Here is a 23,839-nt window from a genome sequence, read left to right on the forward strand (position 1 = left end):
ATGACTGAGTTGAAAATAACAATAGAGGTACCTTTTATATGGTCAGAGTTTGAGAAACATACCTTTACGTTTATATAGTTGAGGGTTTACTAATTTTAAAATATTACTTTGCTCTTAAAAGAACAAAAGACTGGAAATGTGTCACCACCTTAGTGTTTCTCTGCAGGAATTGTTGTGCAACTTTCTTTTAGAACTATGAACTGTAGAAGTCAATATTAAACTGTTAAGCTAAGTAAGCCTAATTAGTGTCATTTTTTTACTTAAATTTGTTACTTTCATCTAAAGATTCTGGTCTTTGTGTTTTTTTAAAGAATTTTCTGATTATGTTCCCTTACACCGAGCTGTTTTTTTTTTCTGCTAAATTGTGCAGTTGTACAAAAAAGGTGCACAACTGTGTTATATATAAGGTTTAAGACATTGTTACTAACAGTAACCACCAAACAAACACAAAAAATATATTTATTAATATTTCTGGTTCATGCTTTCTTAATAAAAGTTTTAAAAAAACTGTTGTCCTTGTATCACAACAACATCTATTATTGAAGTTCTGAAGAAATCTGCCTGATATATTGACCCCAAACAGAAACTGTGAACATTGTGCAGAACTCACCTGGTATGTGTGAATGGGGGTAAAATACTCATCCATCTCATTAATGGCATCCCACTGCATAGATAAGAAGAAAAAGGAAAATGATTTCTGGTTAATCTCACAGTTTCTCAGATTCCCGTGATGAAAATCATATAGCTGAGATTTATATTTCTCCACATTCCCTCCTTTCCTCCCAGGCTGCATCATGGGGTAGTTATTAATATTAGCCTGAAATAAAACCAGGGATAACTCTTATCACCTTCTAGGTTTGTCATTTATAATGTAACTAGATTTGTTTTTCTGAGATGGTCAAAGTTTGGATTCAGTTTTCAATATTAGTGTTTATTTTAAACTTCATCACTTGTATGTAGCTTTTCTAATGTGCACATGTTATATACATTCGCCAAACTATATTTATTTGAACTGTTTGCATTGTTCAAAAATATGACTGTCAGTATTTGTTCTCAGTATTTCCTGACTGTAAGACTGAAATAAAAGCTTTGTAAACTTTGCTGCTGAATTCCTGGTTGGTGCTTTGGCACATGAGACTGAACACATGTAATTGTTTGTTCTGCATTTTATAACTGTTGAAATTCACTTAATGCTATAAGATGCCCCTTATGTGTGTGATTAAATTTATATTGTTTACTAGATGCTTCTGGTGGGTGCAAATTACATTGCCTAATTGTGTTAACACGTCACACTACATCGGACATGACCACAAGAAATGTCTGTTTGGGCCTCCTGTTGTCTGGTCAAGTGTGAAACCATGACATAGGTTTTTAACTCAGATTTACTTAAATACATGGTTGCATATTCAGACATATTGAATTTTCTGAAAGATGTTTGAAAGTAGTATTTAATTCATAAACAATCATCAGCTTTACTCAAAATGACAACCTGGACAACCTCTATGGTTGTTCCTGATGATCCTTTTGGGTTTTAGCAGCCTTGTGAGTAAGGTCAAATAATTGAAAAGGAAAGCCCAGACTCCTGGGAGCTGTGGGATGATTCTTGCTGAACACACCCTGAATAAGACGCTTGGGATTTTCCAGACAAACCCTCCACTCTCAATAACCCCAAACCTCCTGCCCCCCACGGGCTTGGTCGAGACACTCTCACAGCCTCTGAGGCACTACAAGCCAAAGACCATAGTGATAATGAAGGTGCAGGAAGCATTTCAGTCTTCCCTCCCCCCTCATCCTCTCATCTTTATCAGCTAAATTGAAACTGTCCTTGAACTTGTGAAGACCCTAGCTAATTAGTGGGGTGTATAACCTCTCTCTCTCCCTCATTATTCTGTCTTTCTATCACTGTGCTCACAACCAGTTTTTTCTCTTTCTTACATCATTTATTTGAGCATTTTTTAAATGGCTGAACCAGCTTTGATCTGCTTTAAACAATACCAAAAATTCACATACTCTTCCCCCAGAAACAAACAGCAAAAAAAGTACAAGCTTTAGCTAAAGGATGTTCATCTTCCAAACACTTGATAAGAAGGTTTCTCATTGTGAAATCACAGGTGCAGTTCAGGCCAGAACTCATAGAATGTGAGTGAACCACAACAGACAAAATAGAGTTTTTGTTTCCTGTCTGTCAACTGTTTGGATTTTTCATTAGGAAAAAACTAATGTGGTAGCTTTGTCTTTACACACATTATTATTAATTTATGATGATAAAAGCGTGTATAGTCCTCTCATGGTCTGAGTGGTTTAAATATAGCCCAACTTTAGCCAAAAGGATAGATGATAAAAGCTCAACTTGACTACTCAATCAATTTACTAACTAATCTTAAAATCTTTATCAAAAATCATCCCCAGATTTTTAACAGTATTACTGAAATTATTACTCGGTGGTGGCATTACTACTAAACAGAATGTGCTCTGTCATTTGTTCATTTAAAAACAAGACATTTTGGCTCAACAATTGTTTACCTGTAGAAATGCACTCAAGAAGGCAGTGTTGTGTGTTACTGTCACTTGGTTTTGAGGACAGATAGATCTCGATGTCATCAGCGTAATAATGGAAAGACAGGTGGTGCCATGTGATAATCGCTCTGAGTGGCAGCATATAGAGGGAGAAAAGAAGGGGGCCAAGGATGAAGCCCTTTGGCACCTCACACGATAGTTGCCAAATCGTTAATCATAACAGAGAAAGTTCTGTCGGTGAGATAAGATGTAAACTACTTGAGAGCTGAGCCATCAGGACCAACGAAGTGGTTTATTTTAGACAAAAGTATCAAAGGCTGCTGTGAGATCCAGCAGCACTACGACAACCGGACACCTTTCATCAACAGACATAGCAATGTCTTTGTGCACCTTTAAAAGGGCAGACTCTGTGCTATGACGTGATCTAAACCCAGGTTGGAACTTCTTAATAATATGTTCTTTGAAAAATTGTTGTAGCTGGAAAAACATTTTTTTCTAAAACCTTGATAAGAAAGATAGGTAGGAGATGGGCCTAAAATTAGATAAATTCAAGGTGGGGTTTCTTAAGAAGCCTCACAACAGCATGTTTGAATTGAGCTGGCATAATTCCTGAATTTAAACAGGAATTAAAGAAAGACAAAATGGTTGGACCTATGGTATTAAAAATGTCTTTCAATAATTTCGTTGGAAGAAAATCAAGAGGGCAATTTATAGTTTTCATGTGTGCACAATTTTAATGAGTGAAGAAAGAGATACTGATTCAAACTGCTTGAATCCAGCAGAGCCAGCAGGAGAAGCAGATAAAACTACATTAGTAGGAAAAACAGAAGCCTGTCTAACAGATGTCAGTTTTTCAAGAAAAAAAGAAATAAAATGAGCACAGGTATTAGCAGAAGCGTCTATCAAAACAGATGTAGATGGATGTAAAACAGAGTTGATTGTGTTAAATAACACCCTTATCCACATAAATATACAAAATCAATAAACTTAAGTGCAACAACACTCCACAATACTCAAAGATTTTATCCAAACTCGCTTTATTTTTCCATGATTTTTGTCTTTTCCAGAATTTTGTGTTTTACAATATACATAGGCCTACATCCTATAACCATAAAAAAGTATCTAATCATAAGTGTGCTATCTGAAATGTTCACAGTTCTAAAGAAAAATAGTTTTTTACAATGATCTAAAACAAATGAAAACAAACGTCATCTATACGCATTTTTAAGAATAAAATAGAACACGTTTCATATGGCAGTTAAGAAATATTCCTTCAGGTAGCATTAATTTAACACTTGAGGGTGATGTGACTGTGTTCTACCTAAATCACTCACAGCATGTTAGCTCAGTAGTCCGACGTGAAAGGCCATGCATGGTGTGGTCATCTTAGAATCTAAAGGAGGACTGGCCACGCACGCACTACAAGTGATTTATTGTAATGCTTTAGACACCGTGAATGCTCTGAATGTTCCATCCTCTCACTACTCTGGCTGGAATAAAAAGGATCTCACACAGGAGCTAAAACAACAAAACACACTCTACATGAAAAACAACAAAACATGCTGTGTCCAGGCTCCTTCCACAGAGATCAGTAAGCTCAGTGGTAGGGCTTCCAGCTTGGAAGCAGCATGTACACCTCTATTGTGCTCATATGGACAGGTTGCTAGGAGAACGACTGAAGTTATTCTGACTAAAGTTTAAATGCGAAATGTATATATATCACAAAGTTCCAGCACTGTATTTAGCGAACAGGAGGGATGAGGAAGATGAAGAAAAGTATATGCATTGGATTGTAAGGTGTATGTACAGTATTACATATTTTTACAACAGTCGGAGGGACTCATTAAAAACAACTTTCATATTCAGAAGTACAGTTTAAATTACCTCACAGTGATCATTATAAAACACGATGTGGATTTTGTAGGTATGATTAAAATTATTTCACAAAATGGGACAAAACGGTGTGCAGTGCTCTGAATGCCCCTTAACCTGCATCCTGACGCTTTCTGAGGTTTAGAGTGACCAAAGCACAGACAAGAGCTCGGCAGCTACATGTTTAAAGGAGCCTTCTTCTTTTATTCAAAGATAAGTTCAAAAAGGTTTTCCAGACGTAGCAAAATCACTGCAGATACAGAAAATCCAAAAACTTACAAAGTTGATGCTGCAGGAACATAGTAGGCAAAGTACGTAGACGAAGGTAGGTGAACAGAGATATGAACGGGGATTCAAATGGAAGGAACCAGTGAGGGACAAACAAGAACAGAGAGCTTATGAACAGAGGTAAGTGGAGTATGGACCAATGAGAATGAGAGATAGGAAATCAGGGGAGATGGAATTCAGGTGTGGACCAGGCTGTCGAGAACTGAGGGAATGTGAATAGTTGCTAAGGTGACAAGGCTAGAAACAAAACAAAACAAAACACAAGAGCTAAACCATAACATAAATCCAGAGGGGAAAACATGAGGGAAGCTAGACAGTAACATAACCAAAGGAATGTGACTACAAAGACAAAACTATAAATAACAAAACTCAGGGAAAACAGATCAAAGCAAAACTATGGACAAAGATAATAAACCAAAAGAAACATAAGAACCTGGAATAATAATTAACTAAAGCAAACTGAGAAACTAAAGGGAATAGAAGAAACACCAAAACCTAATAATTAACAAAGAACCCATAAAGGTACCCTGACTGTAAATAAAGAAAACCTAAACCACAGAAAGGGAAGCAGGATGAGGAGGAACAGAGAAAATAAACTAGTAAACAAAGAGTGCAGGTGAACAAATACCAAAACACAAATAAACACAGATATACTAAATGGGAAACTAAATTTGAAACTAAAAGGAAGACAAAGGAGCTAGAAAAACAACAAACATAATAATAGTCATAATCATAAGAAAACCATAACAAGTAATAGAAAAGAAACCACTAAAGGAACCAGGAGCGAAAGGAGAGAGAACAGCAAACACTAGGAGGCAGGAAATAAACAAACAACCATGACTACAAAACCAAACTAAAGTCAAAACATAAAACCACCACAGAGTCCAAAGATGTCGCCTCACGACACATCCTCTTCTAAATTTCATAGGCTTAGATCTAGATCAGTTTTTTTCAAACTGTTCCAGCCACGCTGCTATTGAGGAAAACCTATTTCCAGTTCCCTCCCTCATCCTGGACCTTCCTGACCACCCTCATCCACCCTTCAGCCATAAAAAAATCAATCATAGTTTCAGATAAGCAAAAACTGAACAAAAATTCAAATCTTTTCTTGTGTTATCTATTCCAGGTGTTCACAAATATGAACAAATTTTTGGGGTTTTGCATGCTTTTTATTTCTCTTTTATTCAAATAAAAAAGCGCTCAAGAACTTCTTGGACAACCATTATCATCATGGTGAGTATGGCTCCCCTTAAGTGCTCACTGTTTCCAACACTTGGCCACTGTGATCTGTGGAGCCCACATCCTATAGGCAACAGGATAGTCAAAGGCCTCAAATCATTTTTCTGGTCTGCATGAGTATGTAAAAAAGAAATTATTCATTATTCATTTTATTTTTAAACAGACAAAATTTGGAATGTCTAAAAATAATGTGATTTTTACATTACTTATATTTAAATTGCATCCTTTAAATTTGATTTACCAAATTATACCTTGATTTTAACGTTTTTGCATTGCTTTTTCTAAATTAGAAGCCACTCATGAAAAAATAAAAAAATCAAGATTTCACAGTGTTTTGGACAGTTTTATGTCAGCCTTTTAAACTGAACTGCTTATTCTAGGTATGGTTAAATTGCCAACCATATCACTGAAAGTGCTACTTTTGATTTTTACAAACAAAATCAAAGTTCACAAACTTTGTTGTGAAAAATCTATATTTATTGTAGGAGAGGCAAGTTTAGATGTATAGCCTATTTCAGCAACAAAACAATTAAAAGTGCTTTACATTATGAAAAAAATTTTAAAAAGTACATTGCAGTGGGATGACAAAGGAAAGGAAAGGAAAGCAGGACTACAGACTGAAATTAATGACTTTAACTTTTTATGTAAAATCATAAGACTACATGAATAAGAAAAATGTACATCTTTAACCCATTTGTACTCGGTGCTTTATGGTCCATATTTTTTCACCAAATAATCAAACGTTTCTCCCTGGGGAGGAGGTCAGTCCTTAGTGTAGGATAATCCGGTCAAGAAATGGCAGATTATTATAGATTTTGAGATTGTCAAGTGAGTTGAAAGATGAAACTTAGCTGAACTGGACCAGTGGTTTAGCAATATGTCTAATAGGAAGCTGACACAGCCTGGGGAAGCAGTTTTAGCCAAGGTGCTTAATATTGCCAACTCTGACCAAGAAATACCATTGGTGGACCTAATAACTGCCGCTGAGTCTGATATTATACACAACACCATTGCAAAGGCAAAGGAACTTAGGATGAAAGTTACTGCAACCTTTCTCAATACTAAACCTCCTCCGTCTAACCTTGCACTCCAGCAAAGGATGGCAATATCATCACTCATGAAAGACCAAATCAATTTACCACAATTCACACCTTGGGACATATGACCAAAACAACACACATGTCATCGTTAGGGACATGTTCAAGCAACAACAACTCATACACAGAGCTGAATAGAGGGTAGAGCCAGTGACTCACGTTCCTAATTGCCCAATTAATAAAGTTAATGGTCTTTTTATAAGCCTGTTACTTCCAACCATGTACATCCAACAATGTGAAATGTCTTTAAGAAACAAGAGAAGTCCAGTTTTCTTCCATTTAAGCATTTAGAACTATGAGTATAGAAATTAAAAATATGTAGGAAATATAGTTAAATATGTACAGAATGTGTTGAGACAGGCTGCACGGTGGCACAGTTGGTAGCACTGTTGCCTTGTAGCAAGAAGGTCCTGGGTTTGATTCCCGACCAGGGGTCTTTCTGCATGGAGTTTGCATGTTCTCCCCGTGCATGCGTGGGTTCTCACCGGGTACTCCGGCTTCCTCCCAAAGACATGCTTGTTAGGTTAATTGGTCACTCTAAATTGCCCTTAGGTGTATGAATGAGTGTGTGCATGGTTGTTTGTGTGTTGCCCTGCAATGGACTGGCGACATGTCCAGGGTGTACCCTGCCTCTTGCCCATAGACTGCTGGAGATAGGCACCAGCTCCCCTGTGACCCACTATGGTAGAAAATGACTGACTGACTGTGTTGAGACATATATATCTTTAGACACATAAGAATGTCCCACAGAAACTTATCTTGGGAGAAAATATGGGTAAATATATCAAACAGTGAGACAGAATTACCACACTAATCCTGCAATGCTACTTAGTGGCAGTGATTGTGTTAATTTTATTCAAGTATCAGACTGGAACTCAGTATGAACAATATGTCTATTTTAAAATAACTTGGATCGGTATCAGGGACAAAACATAAATATTGGACCATCCATATTCATCTGTGCCATCAAAAGGTTGATTTAAATCTATGACTATAATATTACTGTAATAATGTAAGATAACAAAATTAAATTAAGAAAGGAAAGTTACACAATGTTCTCTTTTTCAGGACGTGATAGCATATATATGAGGTTTGAGGCTATTGCCTACAAAAAGACATAACAAAACCCTCAGACTCTTATTTGTTTTTGAACCTTTTCAGATGCAAATAAATCTCCTTTAGATTTGTGGAGAGAAAGTAACAACACATCTTCCTCTCAAAGTAGAAGAAATCTCATCCTATTATCTTTATCTTATCTCTGCATTAAGTGTTAATCTGATCTGTTGTGAAATGTTAGACTACAGAAACCTCACAAATTTTGGAATTCTGCATTCATGACTAATACATACAGGTACAGTTAAAAAAAATCAAAATTCATGAAAAAGTTCAATATTTTTTTGTTATTCATTTAGAATTAATTAAATTTATCACACACAGAATAAAATATTTCAAGTATTAATTTCCTGTTGTTGGAGTCATCAATTTTGGTCGCACAGTTGAACATACGCAGCTCAACAGACATCGCAGCTCTGATGTCACCCAGGATTATAAAACCCGTGGAAAATAAACTTTCATTGCCATTTCCAGCGTGTCTCACGGGACGACGCAACGGAGGCAAAAGCTTGCAGCCACACTTTCTCTCCACACAACCAATCCCGGAAGAACTTCAAAGCTGGAAATCTGTCTGATACAAGGTCAGAAGATTCATATACCGATCGAAGACCACGTCAACACCCTGCGCAGGTGAAAACCCACAGAGGTTTTATTTCCAAGGAGATGACTTTCTCCTTGTTTATTTAGTCGACTTAACGGTTCTTCATATTTTCCTGTCCTGGACGGATGAGAAGTTTACAGTTTTTCTTTTGAGTTGATCACGGACGCGTGATCCCCCTCCCCTCGTTTTCTTCAGACCTGACCCATCCTCAACCGGAGGAGAGAAGAAATCAACATCAAAGTAATTTTCTTTCTTCTTTTATATTAAATTGGATAGGTGCATTTAGATGTCTGGTCAGGATGAGGTATAGTTATGGTGATTTAGAATCACCAGTAGTTAATCCGAAGTATCAACTTCTTGCATGCAATACTGATTGAAATATTTTATGCTGAGCTGTGTTTGATTTGCTGTGCAAGCGCTGCTGAATCGTGCGTGTTCATGTTTTGTTCGGCTGATCCCAAATCAGCCAGGAGTTAGAAGTGTCAGGATCTGGAGTTTTGTGTGTGTGTGCTTTATCTTTTGTTACTATGTTCACTTCTCAGATGGTGCTGGAGTTCTCAGGTGTGCTGGGTGACAGGTGCGACTGATCTGCTGATTGCTTGGAGGTGTACTTAAGCAGGAGGCTGCCAGCACTTCAGCACCAGAGTGTTTGCTTTCAGTGGTACAAGCTCAAGCGACAGCTATTCTTTGCTTTATGCTATGCTCTTAGTAACCATTGTTTGTGCTCCTTTGCAGGTTGTTTTACCTGAAACTTCGGATAACTCTTGTTGATGCCTGACTTCGCTCTCAGCATTGTTTTGCTGTTTTGGATTTTCGACTTCTGGAAAAAGGTATCCTATTTTTGTGGATTAAGATCCAAGATTCCTGTTTTACTTTGTCTGAACAACAACCAGCTGGCAGCTTCCTGTTTCACCGTCATCTGAACCTTGGCATAAGCGTAGCCTGTTCACCCTCCAACGCAAGTACCTCCATACTGAACTCCTCATCATCCCTCAACTCCCCCTGGTATTTAGATTATGCCAACATAGTAAGCTTAATCTCATAACCCATTTATCACGTTTAGTGTAGTGTTTTGATTTATTTATTCATGTTAACTATAGCACTTCTATTTACCTGCTTTTTTTCTTTCTATCTACAGTTGGCGATTTACCAGTTCCTGCACATTTCCCATTTACCTTTGTTTGAGAAAATAAATCTTATTCATAATCCTGTTACTACTTCTAAGTGTTTCATCTGCATGTGGGTCAGAACTATCTCGAGCATAATGACAAGAAGTTGGACTTTTAGAGTTTTCATTTAAAGCAACTGCGGTCTGGGCCTCATCTGACCATTCCTTTGTTCCAGTTTTATTACAGGAGTTTTCCACTGAGTTACCGCCTCAGGGTTTTATGAGTCTTTGTTCGAGATTTGGGGCAATCAGCTGCTGGTGGCTAAAGGGGCGTGGCCCCACCGTTTTAGCAGCTGATCGCTGCAATTGAGACATCAGCATGCCAGGATGCCTTCCTCTTCCAAGTTAACCCAAATTGCACATAAAACTGCTGGTTTGATCTTAGACACCCAATGTGCATATATTTTTATTATTGTTAGGTAGTTATTTTTATCCCTTTTGTGTAGAATAGTGATTGTTAATTAGGTGAAGGTTTTTGGACGAGAATAATAGTATATCAGAATTATATTGCTTCAATAAATCTTCATATATATATCATTAAGAGGAGCGTTTGTGTTTTGTGCAAGAGTGATTTATCTGTCAAGACAAGGTCGAAGTTCCCCCACCTTCGGTGAAATGGTTGAATAAACAGTGACATTTAGTGGTTTTGGTTAATTGATCAATCATTAGTTATGAATAACTACAGTAATTGTAATTTTTAAGATCTTTGAGCCCATAACCACAACGCCAGAGGACATATCTCATTTATATTTGTAAGGATTTTTGGTTAAGAAATAATTCTCCTGAATTATGATTTTTTTTATTATAATTTTTGATAAATATTAATTAATCAATAATCATAATCCTTACACTGTAATGACAATTATGGATTAAAGAGAATGAAAACTCAAAATTTAGTTTCTCAGAAAACTAGAATATTGTGAAATGTTAAACATTGCAAACTCATTCTGTTACACCCTAATCAGTTAATTACCAAGGAGGGTAATCCACAAAAGGTCATTGCTAGAGAAGGTGGTAGCTCACAGAGTTCTGTATCCAAGCATTTTCAATGCATGGTTACCAGCAACAGCAACACGGATAACTGCAGCCTTGAGATGATTGTTTCAATAATTTGGGGGAGCTTCACAAGGAGTAGACTGAGACTGGTATCAGCGCATCAAGAGCCACTACACAGATGAATCCTGCACATGGGCCACAAGGATCTTACATGGGCTATGGAGAAAAGGAACAAGAATGTTGCTCAGTGCTCCATAGCTCCCCTTTCAGATAAAAGTAAAGCTTGCATTACATTTGGAAATCAAGGTTCCATAGTCTGGAGGAACAGTGGAGAGGCACAGAATTCACATTGCTTGAAGTCCACTGTGCTGTTTCCACAGTCAGTGATGATTTTGGGTTATATGTCATGTGCTGATGTTGGTCCACTGTGTCTCCTGAAGTCCACAGTCAATGCACCCATCTACCAGGACGTTTTAGAACACTCCTTGCTTCCTTCTGCTGACGAGCTTTATGGGGATGCTGATTTTATTTTCCAGCAGAATTTGGAACCTGCCCACACTGCCAAAGATACCAGAACCTGGTTCAATGACCATGCTGGTAATGTGCTTGATTGGCCAGGAAAAGCAAACTCAACTGAACTGAACACCACAGAGAATCAAGTGGGAAATGAGAGACAAAGCAGATGACTGGAAGGCCACTATCAAAGCAACCTGGGCTTCCATTACACCTCAGCAGGAGATACACTCCATATCACACCGCATCGATGCAGTAATTCATGCAAAAGGAGGCCCAACCAAGTAATGAGTGCTTAGAAATGAACATACTTTTCAGAAAACTGGCACTGCTGTTTAAAATATGGTTGTTTAATTGATCTTATTTAATGTTCAAATTTTCTGAGACACTATATTTTGTGTTTTTATTATCTATCTAAGCTATGATCATCAAAATTACAAAAAAAAAGGCTTGAAATGTTCACTCAGTGACAGTAACAAAAATATTGAGCTTTTTCATTATATTTACATTTGTTGAGATGTACATGTATGTGTTTATACAAATGGTTCAATAGTTAGTCATCAGAAAGTAATGGGAGAAAACAAAGAACTAACTGTAAAGTTCAGTGTTTAGAAATGAAATCTGAAACTCATTCCCAAGAATCCGGCTTCTGTACTGGTTTTCTGCAGCCACTGATCGCAATTTAAGAATGGTACAGGTGCTTGATGCAGATTTAGACTTTAAAAAAGTTTTATTGACAAAACCTTTCTTCATAAAATGGAAAATGTTTTCTACAACACAACATATTAATTTTAAAACATTCCAACATTTTGGAATGTTGCAAAGTAAGCAACTGTCCACTGTCTCTACATGCTCATCCAGGAGGAGTGAATGCTGCAAGTCACTGACTGGATGCAATCTTCTGGGTTTCCTTAGACAAAAAACTTTTTTTACCAATTTGAATAATAAACGGAATCTGACTGCACTGTTTTATAGTTATGATTATATTGGCTTGAAATCTGTATGATTCGATTGAATTGACTTTGTAAAGTGCCTTGAGATGACATGTGTTGTGAATAGGTGCTATATACTCGTACTCGTCGTCTTCCGCTTTATCCGGGACCGGGTCACGGGGGCAGCAGACTCAGCAGAGACGCCCAGACATCCCTCTCTCCAGACACCTCTTGCAGCTCCTCCGGGGGGGAGCCCAAGGCGTTCCCAGGCCAGCCGAGAGACATAGTCCCTTCAGCGTGTCCTGAGCCGTCCCCTGGACTATCCAGAAATGATAGTCAGCAGAGACCTCTCCCCAACCCAGGGTTGCGACCCTCTCATCCACTGGGGTAAACCCCAACACGAGACGGCTGAGCTGGGGGGCAACAAGCAAACCCACCCCAGCCTGCCGCCTCTCCCCACGGGCCACTCCAGAATAGAAGAGAGTCCAGCCCCTCTTGAGGAGATGGGTTCCAGAGCCCACGCTGTGCGTGGAGGTGAGCCCGACTATTTCTAGTCGATATCTTTCGACCTCCCGCACCAGCTTAGGCTCCTTCCCCCCCAGCAAGGTGACATTCCACGTCCCTAGAGCCAGCCTAAGCATCTGGGGATCGGGCCGCCGAGGTCTCCACCTTCGTCCGCCGCCCAATCCTCTTTGCACTGGTCCCTCACGGTTCCCCCTGCAGGTGGTGGGCCTACTGGGGGATGGTCTTGCGTCTCTTGTTCGGGCTTGGCCCGGCCGGGTCCCGTGAGGAGCAACCCGGCCACCAGGCGCTCTCCGACGAGTCCCGGTGCTATAAAAATAAACTGAATTGAACTGAACCTGTGTGTACCTAAATCTGCATTAGTCTGATTTAATAAACTTGGCTAAATATTAAAAAAAGAAAAAAGAGAGTGTTCTTGATGCTGAGAATAAACAAGAAAATAAAGATCCGATGCCTCTCCCCAATATTCGGAAACTTAATGTCTTCTTTATAAGCCATACTTTGCCTTCTTGGTAAAGTGACAAATGTTTATATGAAAATGAATAGATCCCACATGCTGCATACAGTTCTAGGAACTGCAAAGAAATCAATACATAAAACCTAAGAAAAAAAGATGTCTAATATTTTTTTAAATAAAATTTTAAGTCTATGGAAAGAATGTGTGCTTGTCTGAAAAAAAGAACAGGATAAAATAAAGTTTATCTGATCTCCATTAACTATACAACAGTCCCATCCATCCATCCATCCATCCATCAACACCTTATTGTCCTTGCAGGGTGGTGGGAAGTCTTGCGCCTGTCTATAGTAGTCATTGCACAATTCATGGGCTGATGATAAACTATGTGAATTAAAATGAAATTATGCAGGGAAGAAGTATTGAACTACAAGGTGGGATGGAGATGTCAGCGTCCTTGGTGCCGGGCTGGTGGTCTGCGTTGAGGAGCAGTATTGCCTCGGGCGATTGTAAACGTCGAGCCCCTGAAAGACCATCGTAATCCCATGGTGTTGTATAACTGGTGCTTACTTTTCTCTGACTTCCACTAACAATACTCAAACAGAGTGATCTTCTCAACACTTGTTTGTTTGGCTGGATCCTTCAGTAATGCTGTGCAGATTTGGGGTAGGACCCACATGCAGCCAGAAACATGGAATGAAAATGGTAAAGGTTTATTAATAATGAAAATAGAAAAGTTACAAGAGAGCAAAAGGGGAACAGGACATGGAACGCCTGCTGAAAATGGGCAACATAACGAGGAAACAAGCAGTCTAATGAAGGATGAAGCCATGAACAAGGAGAACCAGAGAGCTTACGCACTGAGAGAAGAGTGGAGATTGATAGTGAAGGCAGGCAAGTTCATCAGGGGATTATGTGCAGCAGCTGTGCCAGAAGGAAAAGCAGGGAAACTGAGGAAGGGAGACTAATTAACAGAAAACTAGGAGACTTCTAACCAAGGGGAAAGGACTAACACTGACAGAAATTAATTCAAATGCACAAAAAACAGAACACAAAAATAAAATAAACTGAACATAAATGAAAGAACTAATATAGAAACACCTTGCTAGCAATAACAAATACAGAGAAATTAACGGAACTGTTCAATTTATCATTAGTTTATTACACTCTTTTTATTGTTTGGTAGTTAGTGGAAACTTGCTATCTTTGGAGATTTTAGCGGCTCACATATTTTGACTGTAAGGTTGAACTATTGTCTCAATACATTTTCATATATACGAAATAAGTTGTTTGTGTTTATTCTGTGTATGTGTGCAGTGCTTACTGTTCAAGAGCGCCAGTGCATTAATTCACTTGTCAACCTATTGCTCTATAATGACTTTGTCAATATTTATTAAATATAATTATTAATACTTGCTAATAGACAAAGCAATGTTGTTGCACAACCTCTTGATGCCCAGTGTTCTAACATCAGATATCGCTGCTCATTTATGATAATGACACAAATTGTGAGATTTGTGGAGTTTATGAGTTTAGACATTTGCCTAAAGTTGTTAATAACTCATATACTTTCTCTCTTTTGTTAGTGAAAATCAATTCTGCTGCATAAGAATATTTGTAGGTGCTTTATGGCTGTTTTGTGTAGTTAATGGCTTGCAGTTTGATTTAATTTTACATTTGGCCTTGACCAAATGTTTTTTGCAAACCAGTATTCAGACACTGACTTATTCCAGTGTGTTTTGTAGAGACCATAGTTTGTAACCTGGTTTGTCCCCTGGAGGTAATTCTATTACCTGTAATCAGCTGCTTTGACTCATTTCAGAGTGTTTTGTGTAGACCACAGCTCATACCCTGATTTAACTTTGCAGTTAATTTCATTATTTATTATCATTTTGAGACATTCTGACACCTTTTGGTTATTTTTGTCTTTGTGTGGAACATGTTCTCTTGCCTCATACATTTAATCTCTTTTAGTCTAACTCACTGTTAGTCCTGTCCAAGGGGGATTAAAAACTAGCTAGGCATAGTTATTTAAGACTAAATCAACTGTGACTTACTAATTATTGTTCCTATCATTGTATAACATTGAAAACGTTCCAATTTAAACATGAGCTGAGAGGGTATTTTATATGCTATTTTCCAATTACCCACAAATGCTTTATCCCTCCAACCAAGGTGCCTGGGCAGGAGGTGGATAGGAGCTCACGCCCCGTGCTTAGGATGTTATATAATAAGCAGTACCTCTAGAGTTTAGGGCATACTTATTCTGAAAACAAAAAAATATTGAAGTAAAAACTTGAAAATATACCTGTACTAAAAGCAAACGGCACAAACAACCTTTGCGCTCTCACAGTCTGCCTCGTTACATTATGTCTCTGCACTAAATCATTGATTTCTTAATATTCCTTAGTGTACTAATGTAACAGGAAAACAAAACTTTAAGGCTTAACATTCACATCTCCAATTTTCTATAAGTTTCATGTTCTGCCTTAATACAGCACTAAGGCTCTCTTGCATATCAGAAGGAGACGGCGGGCTTGAGCTGGAGCTCGTGACATTGCACTGCAATGTGTCTATGCTTTCTTCTAACCCCCTCGCTGTATTTTCTTTTGCCCTTGTCTTACTCTAATCATGCAGAAGGAACAGACAGATTTTTTTAGGAGGAAAAGCATCAAAGAGAAACAAAGCTGATGAACGGTGTCTTTAAAAGATCTAATTTCAGATTACTGTATGTGACGGGAGCTTCATCAGAGCTTTTATGCAGAGGGAGAACAGGAAAAGAATGCAGACAGAATGATGAAGGAAGAGTAAGTAAAGGTGTGGTGAAATGGTTGTGGGAGTAATGTATGTGTGCATGTGTATGTGAAAGTAAGTTTGTAAATGGCATTTCCAGGCCTGATGCTGCACTTTATGTAATGTAACATGCCTGCATATTAACTCCGTGGAAATATCAGGACCTGCCCAACACCTTTCTGGCTTTTATATTATCTGCTACATAACCAGAAAAGACTTAATAACTTTGCGTGCGTGCGTGCGTGTGTGTGTGTGTGTGTGTGTGTGTTCTTGTACTTGTTGCTGAGTGAGAACCATTTTTTGTATTTTTATCGCAAAGTGAGGACATTTTAACAAAGTGAGGACATTTTCCTGGTCCTCACTCTTTCAAATTTCGTTCTTGGGACAGGGGTTAGGTTTAGGACTAGGGTATGAATTGAGTTATTGTTAGGGTCAGGGTTAGGCACTAAAAATCAAGGAAAATGAATGGAAGTCAATGGAAGTAACCAAAAAGTCCTCATAAAGATAGTAAAACACGGATGTGTGTGTGTGTGTGTGTGTGTTCCTGTTTTGGCATTACAGTGAGAACCATTTTCCCAATTTCACCATCAAATTGGGGACCGTTTGTACCAAAGTGAGGACATTTTGCTGGTCCTCACGACCTATTTTGCTAACAGTTAGGTTTAGGACTAAGGTGTGAATTGACTTTAGGTTAATGTTAGGGTTAGGTAAGCACTGGTAATGGTTAAGTTTAGGGCTATTGTCAGGGTTAGGACATAGAAAGGGTTGAAAATGACTGAAAATCAATGGAAGTCAATGGGAGTCAACACATGGTCCTCACTACATATAGCTAAACAAGAGTGTGTGTGTGTGTGTGTGTGTGTGTGTGTGTGTGTGTGTATGTGTGTGTGAAAAGGCATGTTTGTCTGGGCTCTTTGACAGCGATAACCTTTCTGGAATGGAAGTGTTAATTGCACTGGCCTGGAATCACTGGATGAGATGGTGTAATTACTATCTATTCAAAGAGGATTTTTTTTACAGGACAAAGTGTCTGCACGTGAGCAGTAAAGATGAAAATATTACAGTGAATGTAAGGGTTTTTACCCTTTTAAGAGTGCTGGATTTGGGTTAAAACTGGAACCACACAATAGAACAAATCAACAAAAATAAAAGAATAAAAACTGAGGTGAGGAAAATGCAAAGGAATCTCAGAGAAATTAAATTGAATCTTTTTAAAGAACAAGCCTTTTCAAGTGATTTGATTAAAGCTGAACTGATTAGAATTGTTTTGATATACTGGAAATAGAACCATGTTTGATCCAACCAGTTCCTTTAAGAAATTACAACCAGAGCTTTGCAACACGAAGATCAAGGTTTGTCTTGTTAAAATACAACACAGAAATAATGTTTGCCTCAGGACTTTATCGTATGCTTCTTCAAACATCACTTTCACCAATATGAAATCAGTCATATCACACTGAACACATATGTTCACTGAACACTACAGTCACCAGTGTTCCTTTCACACTGATGCCTGTTGGATGAATAACAACTGACAGCCTAAAGGACACACAGTGGGTGTTTTTCACAAAGAAGGGTTAACATGCTCTGAGTAGAAAGATACTCTGGGTAAACCTACTCAACTCTCACAGCCAGGGTTGTTGATTACACAATAGGTGGTAACACTTTGATCATTCTACTCTGAGAATAGTTAACACTGAGTTAAGCACGAGCATATAAGAAGTCCATGTCAATGGGAGGAAATAAGAATCCTCAAAGAGCGTATTTCTCACCGTGTGTGTTTGTGTCTGCATTGAATTTGTGTCTCGGTGCAACCCAGTAGGCACAAAAAGAGGTGGCAGCAAATCAGGATGAAAGAGAAAATTATAGTCAAATCAGGTCAGGTCCAGTTATAAGCTATTGTTATCTTTAACCTTTACCAACTGAATTATACATTATTCATTGGCTTTATTCAACATACGCAATTAATGTTGTGATTTAGCAAAAATGTGTAGCAGACGACTTCATACTGCCAATATTTAATATGGTCCACTTAAAAGTGACCTATTGCTGAGGGCATCTCTGGATGGACGTTATCTGACTCAAACATCCTTCTGGACACAAACAATAATGTCAGAGGTTATTCATTGAAATAACTAATGTGTACATTAATCCTTTTCCCAGCATTGCTCCACAACACCAACCCATCCATCTTAAACAGTAGTTGACACTGATTCTCTTGTAGGCATACAATTTGTGACTATTGTCACTTTTATATTAATTATTTCTAATTTGTAAGGTGAAGTAAAAGGTGAAGTTATATAAGTGAAGACCTAACAGTGTTGGAAAAAACACAAAAAACATGCAAATTAAGTGGTTCACTTGCCAGGGGTAAATGTGAATTTTAACCCTCTATCTATTTCCTATTCAGGTGAAGAGGGTCCATCTACTGTACCTCTGGAGCACAACCCGCCTCAGTAAGAAGATAAACCTTGACTTGTGACGTAATATGAAAAAGAGTAGACATGCAACTGAAATTAAGATATTTTTCTGTCTCTAAAGCTTTCTGTGAATCAACTGTACAATGTGTGCTTACAAAAAAAACATAGAAAGATGTGTAATCTAACAGGAATATCTAAAAATGCAGCTGCAGAAAACACAAATTGAAATACAACTGCTGGAGCATCAATTAAATGGGTGTGAGGTGCCGATTAAAACCCTGATTGAATTAAGAACACATAGGAATGCCTACAAATCATTTAGGAATAGCATACTATACATAATAATACACTAGGAATTTGTTAAGAATTAACTGAGATATTTTGGATTCCGCACCAAGATTTTGAACAACTCAAAACCTTTGAATTCCAGAAGTATTACAAGAACTGACTAAGAATAAAATATGAACCAGTTACAATTGTCGGGATCTGGGAGCCTGTCTGTTTTTTTGCTTTCTGCTAACCTTATTTGTCCAGCAGAGGGTGTCGAAGCTACAGGAGGAACGCGGACAGGTGTTTTCCATCTTCTGATTGCTGTGTACGCTACTTAAGCCGTGGCTGCCTGCTACTCGTTGCCTGAGTGTTGAGCCTATGTGGTAACCAGCTCAAGCCAGCTTTCTGGTTTTGATCAGTTCTGTTTTCGGTCTGTTCTGACTTGTGTTTTCGCCTTAGGAAACTGTAACCTGTGTGGGCGATGATCCTATCATCGTTCCTCTAGCGCTTGGAGCCTTTTGAATTACCTGTCTGGATTCTGCATACACTCCAGGACCGAGCATTCTTCATCTTCCACTGGACCTATGCTACACTACGACAAGGGTACTCCTCCTGCAGACCTGTTCTTCCTCCAACGTAACTCCAGCTTCACCCTCCGCTCACTTCCCACGGAGAGTACGAGTGCTGTGAACTCTACGTTAGTTTCTTAACTCCGTCTCCCCTGGCGGATTCCGTTCTCTCTCTAGTAAGAGCATTTATCTTTATTTTTGATTTATATATATATATATCTATATATATAGATATATATATAGATATATATATATATTGCCGTCTTTGTTTCTTACCTGCTCTTTTCCCTGCACAGTTGGAGAGACCAGACTCCTGTCACTTCCTTGTAGGATTTAGGAAATAATAAACTTCTTTTCACCGTGAGATTATCTCTGCTTGTGTTCTTTCTGTATGTGGGTCAGATCAGTGTCAAAAATGATGTCAGAACACTCAGGCTCAACAGACCCAGCAGAAAGTCTCAGTAGAACTGGGTCTGAATATTCTCACCAGATTCACTCACACGATTCAGCTCTCCATTCACTTTCTGAACAGATCCAACATAATAATCAGCAACTAGATCATATTGTCTCTTTACTCCAGCATTCTTTAAATCTTCAGACCTCCGAGTCCTCTGAGGGCACTGTAGCAGCTTCTACTTCTCAACGTCTTTCACACTCTCGCGCTTCCCCTATTCCGGAGAGGTTTTCTGGTGACATTGATCACTGTAAGGGGTTTTTGTTGCAATGTACTCTCGTCCTTAACCGTTCTCCTGATAGTTTTCCCCATGATGATGCTAGGATTTCTTATATACTTGGATTACTAACTGGAAGGGCCTTACGTTGGGCGGAGGCTCGTTTTTCTGACTGTAATCAGTTTGATTGCTCTTTTGATGATTTCATTCTTGAATTCAAGCTGACTTTCTCCTCTGAGACGGACCAGACTAGCGTCTCTCGCTACCAATCACCTTGATTGGTAGTCAGCAGACTAGGAATCTTTTAGCACTCGTTGATTCCGGCTGTGAGCAGAATTTTATCGATAGCAAGTTGGTAGAACTGGCCCAGATTGAGATTGAGCTTCTGGATGCGCCACGATTAGTTTCTGCCTTAGATGGACGGAGGTTGCAGAGAATTACTCACAAGACCATACCTATTGAACTAGTTCTCTCCGGAAATCATAGGGAGATGATTTCTTTTTATGTATTTCCGGTTTCTCAGTCTTCCTTAGTTCTTGGTTTTCTTTGGCTGCAAAGACACAACCCTCATTTAAACTGGTCCGAGCTCCGCATTGAGGCCTGGTCTAATTATTGTCATTCCAATTGCCTTTAGTCGGCCTTACCTGTTAGGAACTCCACTGAGCCTAGTCCTCTTAGTGATGACATTCCTGACCTGTCCAGAGTCCCTGCAGTGTACCATTATTTAGGACTAGCCTTCAGCAAGAGTAGGGCTCTTATTTTGCCTCCCCATAGGCCCTATGACTGTGCCATTGACCTCCTTCCTGGGGCTCCACTCCCCACTAGTAGATTGTGTCCCATCTCTGGACCTGAACGACAGGCCTTGGAGGATTACATTAATGACTCCCTGGCTGCTGGTATTATTCGTCCCTCTTCCTCCCCTGTGGGTGCTGTTTTGTTTTTTTTGTTGGGAAGAAGGATGGTTCCCTTCGTCCTTGTATTGATTATCGCGGTTTGAACCAGATTACAGTTAAGAATAGGTACCCACTTCCTTTACTTTCCTCTGCGTTCGAACCAGTTCAGGGATCTACTGTCTTTACCAAGCTTGACCTTAGGAGTGCTTATCATCTAGTTAGAATCCGCCAGGGGGACGAGTGGAAGACAGCTTTTCAGACTCCTTTGGGTCATTTTGAGTATTTAGTCATGCCTTTTGGACTTTGCAACGCCCCAGCAGTCTTCCAGTCGCTGATTAATGATGTGTTAAGAGATTTTTTGAGCATCTTTGTTTTTCTGTACCTCGACGATATTCTGATCTACTCCAGACCTTGAAGAACACCATCATCACGTTCGACTAGTCCTTCAACGGCTGCTGGAGAACCGATTATTTATTAAGGCTGAGAAATGTGAGTTTCACCAGTCTTCTATTACCTTCCTGGGTCTCATCGTAGAGGGCGGATAGGTTCGTTCTGATCCTGATAAGATCAAGGCAGTCCTTGAGTGGCCGATTCCCGAGACAAGAAGACAACTTCAACGCTTCCTGGGGTTTGCTAATTTTTACAGGAGGTTTATACGGAATTACACCTCTGACTGCTCTGACCTCCACTAAATTGCACTACACCTGGACCCCGGAGGCAGATTCAGCTTTTCAAGCTCTAAAGATGAAGTTTTCCCAAGCACCAATCCTTATCTACCCTGACACTACCAGACAGTTTACCATGGAGGTTGATGCTTCTGATTTAGGGGTTGGAGCAGTTCTGTCCCAGACCTCTGGTTCTGATGGAAAATTACATCCTTGCGCTTTTTTTCCCCATAGACTAAATGATGCGGAGCGCAATTATGATGTAGGAGACAAGGAACTTTTAGCCATTAAATTGGCTCTGGAGGAGTGGCGTCATTGGCTTGAGGGAACCTGTTTTCCTGTCATTGTGTGGACTGATCATAAGAATCTAGCCTACTTACAATCTGCTAAGCGACTAAATCCCCGCCAGTCCCGCTGGTCCTTATTCTTCTCCCGCTTCAATCTGGCCATTTCCTATCGCCCTGGTTCTAAGAATACTAAACCTGACGCTCTGTTTTCTGCTGATGAAGCTGAACAGAGACCTGTCTCCATTCTGCCTCCTAGTTGGACGGTGGGTTCTCTTAGGTGGGAGATTGAGGACTTTGTTACCCGCGCTCAGCGGGAGGAACCTGATCCAGGCACTAGTCCACAAGACAAGATTTTTGTTCCCACTATTGCCCGTTCTCGTGCCATCCATTGGCACCATTCTGCTAAATTTTCTGCCCATCCTGGTACTAGTAGAACTGTGGCCCTTATTTCTAGAAGGTTCTGGTGGCCTACTGTCCACAAGAACGTGAAGGAGTACGTTCACGCCTGTATTGTCTGCGCTCGAAATAAACATTGTAACCAACCACCTGGTGGCCTTTTACAGCCACTAAGCATCCCTGATCGTCCTTGGTCTCATCTTGCCTTAGACATTGTTACTGGCCTCCCTACCTCTCAAGGAATGACTACCATTTTGACTATTGTGGACCGATTCTCCAAAGCCTGCCATCTGATCCCACTGAAGAAATTGCCTACTGCTTTTCAGTCTGCCCAGCTGTTGATCAAACGTGTCTTCCGGCTCCATGGCATTCCTCAGGACATTCTGTCCGATCGAGGTCCTCAGTTCACTTCCCAAGTTTGGAAACAATTTGCTTTAGCCCTTGGAGCTAAGGTTTCCTTGACTTCTGGATTTCATCCCCAGTCCAATGGCCAGGTGGAACGAATGAACCAACAACTCGAATCCACTCTCCGTTGCCTTTGGTCCTCCAATCCTGCTGACTGGTGTAAACACTTACCTTGGGTTGAGTATCAGAATCAGAATCAGAATCAGAAAAGCTTTATTGCCAAGTACGTTTTTGGACATACAAGGAATTTGTTTTGGCGTAGTCGGTGCAATACAGTACAAGTTAAACAGTACAAACATATCTACAATATAATATAAATATAAGTGCACAGTTTTAAGTGAGTGAGAGTAAATATAGAGCAGTATAAGATGAGTCCAGTATAAGAGAGTCCAAGCTGAGCGGTAATGTAACGCATAGTTACAGGTTACAAGTGTCCTGTCAGCAAAAAAAGGGGGGGTGTGGGGGAAAGGGACAGTGTCAGTGTGGTTTCCGGGCTTTGTTAACCAGGCTGGTGGCAGATGGGAAAAAAACTGTTCTTGTGGCGTGAGGTTTTGGTCCGGATGGACCGCAGCCTCCTGCCAGAGGGGAGAGTCTCAAAGAGTCTGTGACCGGGGTGGGAGGGATCAGCCAGAATCTTCCCTGCCCGCTTCAGGGTCCTGGAGGTGTACAGTTCCTGGAGCGACAGTAGACTGCAGCCAATCACCTTCTCAGCAGACCGAATGACACGCTGCAGCCTGCCCTTATCCTTGGCTGTAGCAGCGGCGTACCAGATGGTGATGGAGGAGGTGAGGATGGACTCAATGATGGCTGTGTAGAAGTGCACCATCATAGTCTTTGGCAGGTTGAATTTCTTCAGCTGCCGCAGGAAGAACATCCTCTGCTGGGCTTTCTTGATGAGGGAGCTGATGTTTGGCTCCCACTTGAGATCCTGGGAGATGATGGTTCCCAGGAAGCGGAAAGATTCCACAGTGTCAATTGTGGAGTCACAGAGGGTGATGGGGGCAGGTGGGGCTGGGTTCTGCCTGAAGTTCACAACCATCTCCACTGTCTTTAGAGCGTTGAGCTCAAGGCTGTTCTGGCTGCACCAGTCCAACAGATGGTCCACTTCCCATCTGTACGCGGACTCGTCACCATCAGAGATGAGTCCGATCAGGGTGG

The 23,839-nt window shown here is 39.8% G+C and overlaps 1 protein-coding gene across 1 annotated transcript in view; it reads right to left on the reverse strand.

Moving 5' to 3' along the window:
* epha8 (eph receptor A8) overlaps nt 1-23,839 on the reverse strand; it is a 342,530-nt gene that overhangs the window by 183,655 nt on the left and 135,036 nt on the right. The window contains exon 3 of the mRNA XM_047347467.1: nt 611-664. Within this exon, the coding sequence (XP_047203423.1) occupies nt 611-664 (54 nt within the window). The remainder of the gene's footprint in view (nt 1-610; nt 665-23,839) is intronic.

Source organism: Girardinichthys multiradiatus, chromosome 20 (genome assembly GCF_021462225.1).
Source record: "Girardinichthys multiradiatus isolate DD_20200921_A chromosome 20, DD_fGirMul_XY1, whole genome shotgun sequence".
In the NCBI taxonomy this organism is placed as follows: Eukaryota; Metazoa; Chordata; class Actinopteri; order Cyprinodontiformes; family Goodeidae; genus Girardinichthys; species Girardinichthys multiradiatus.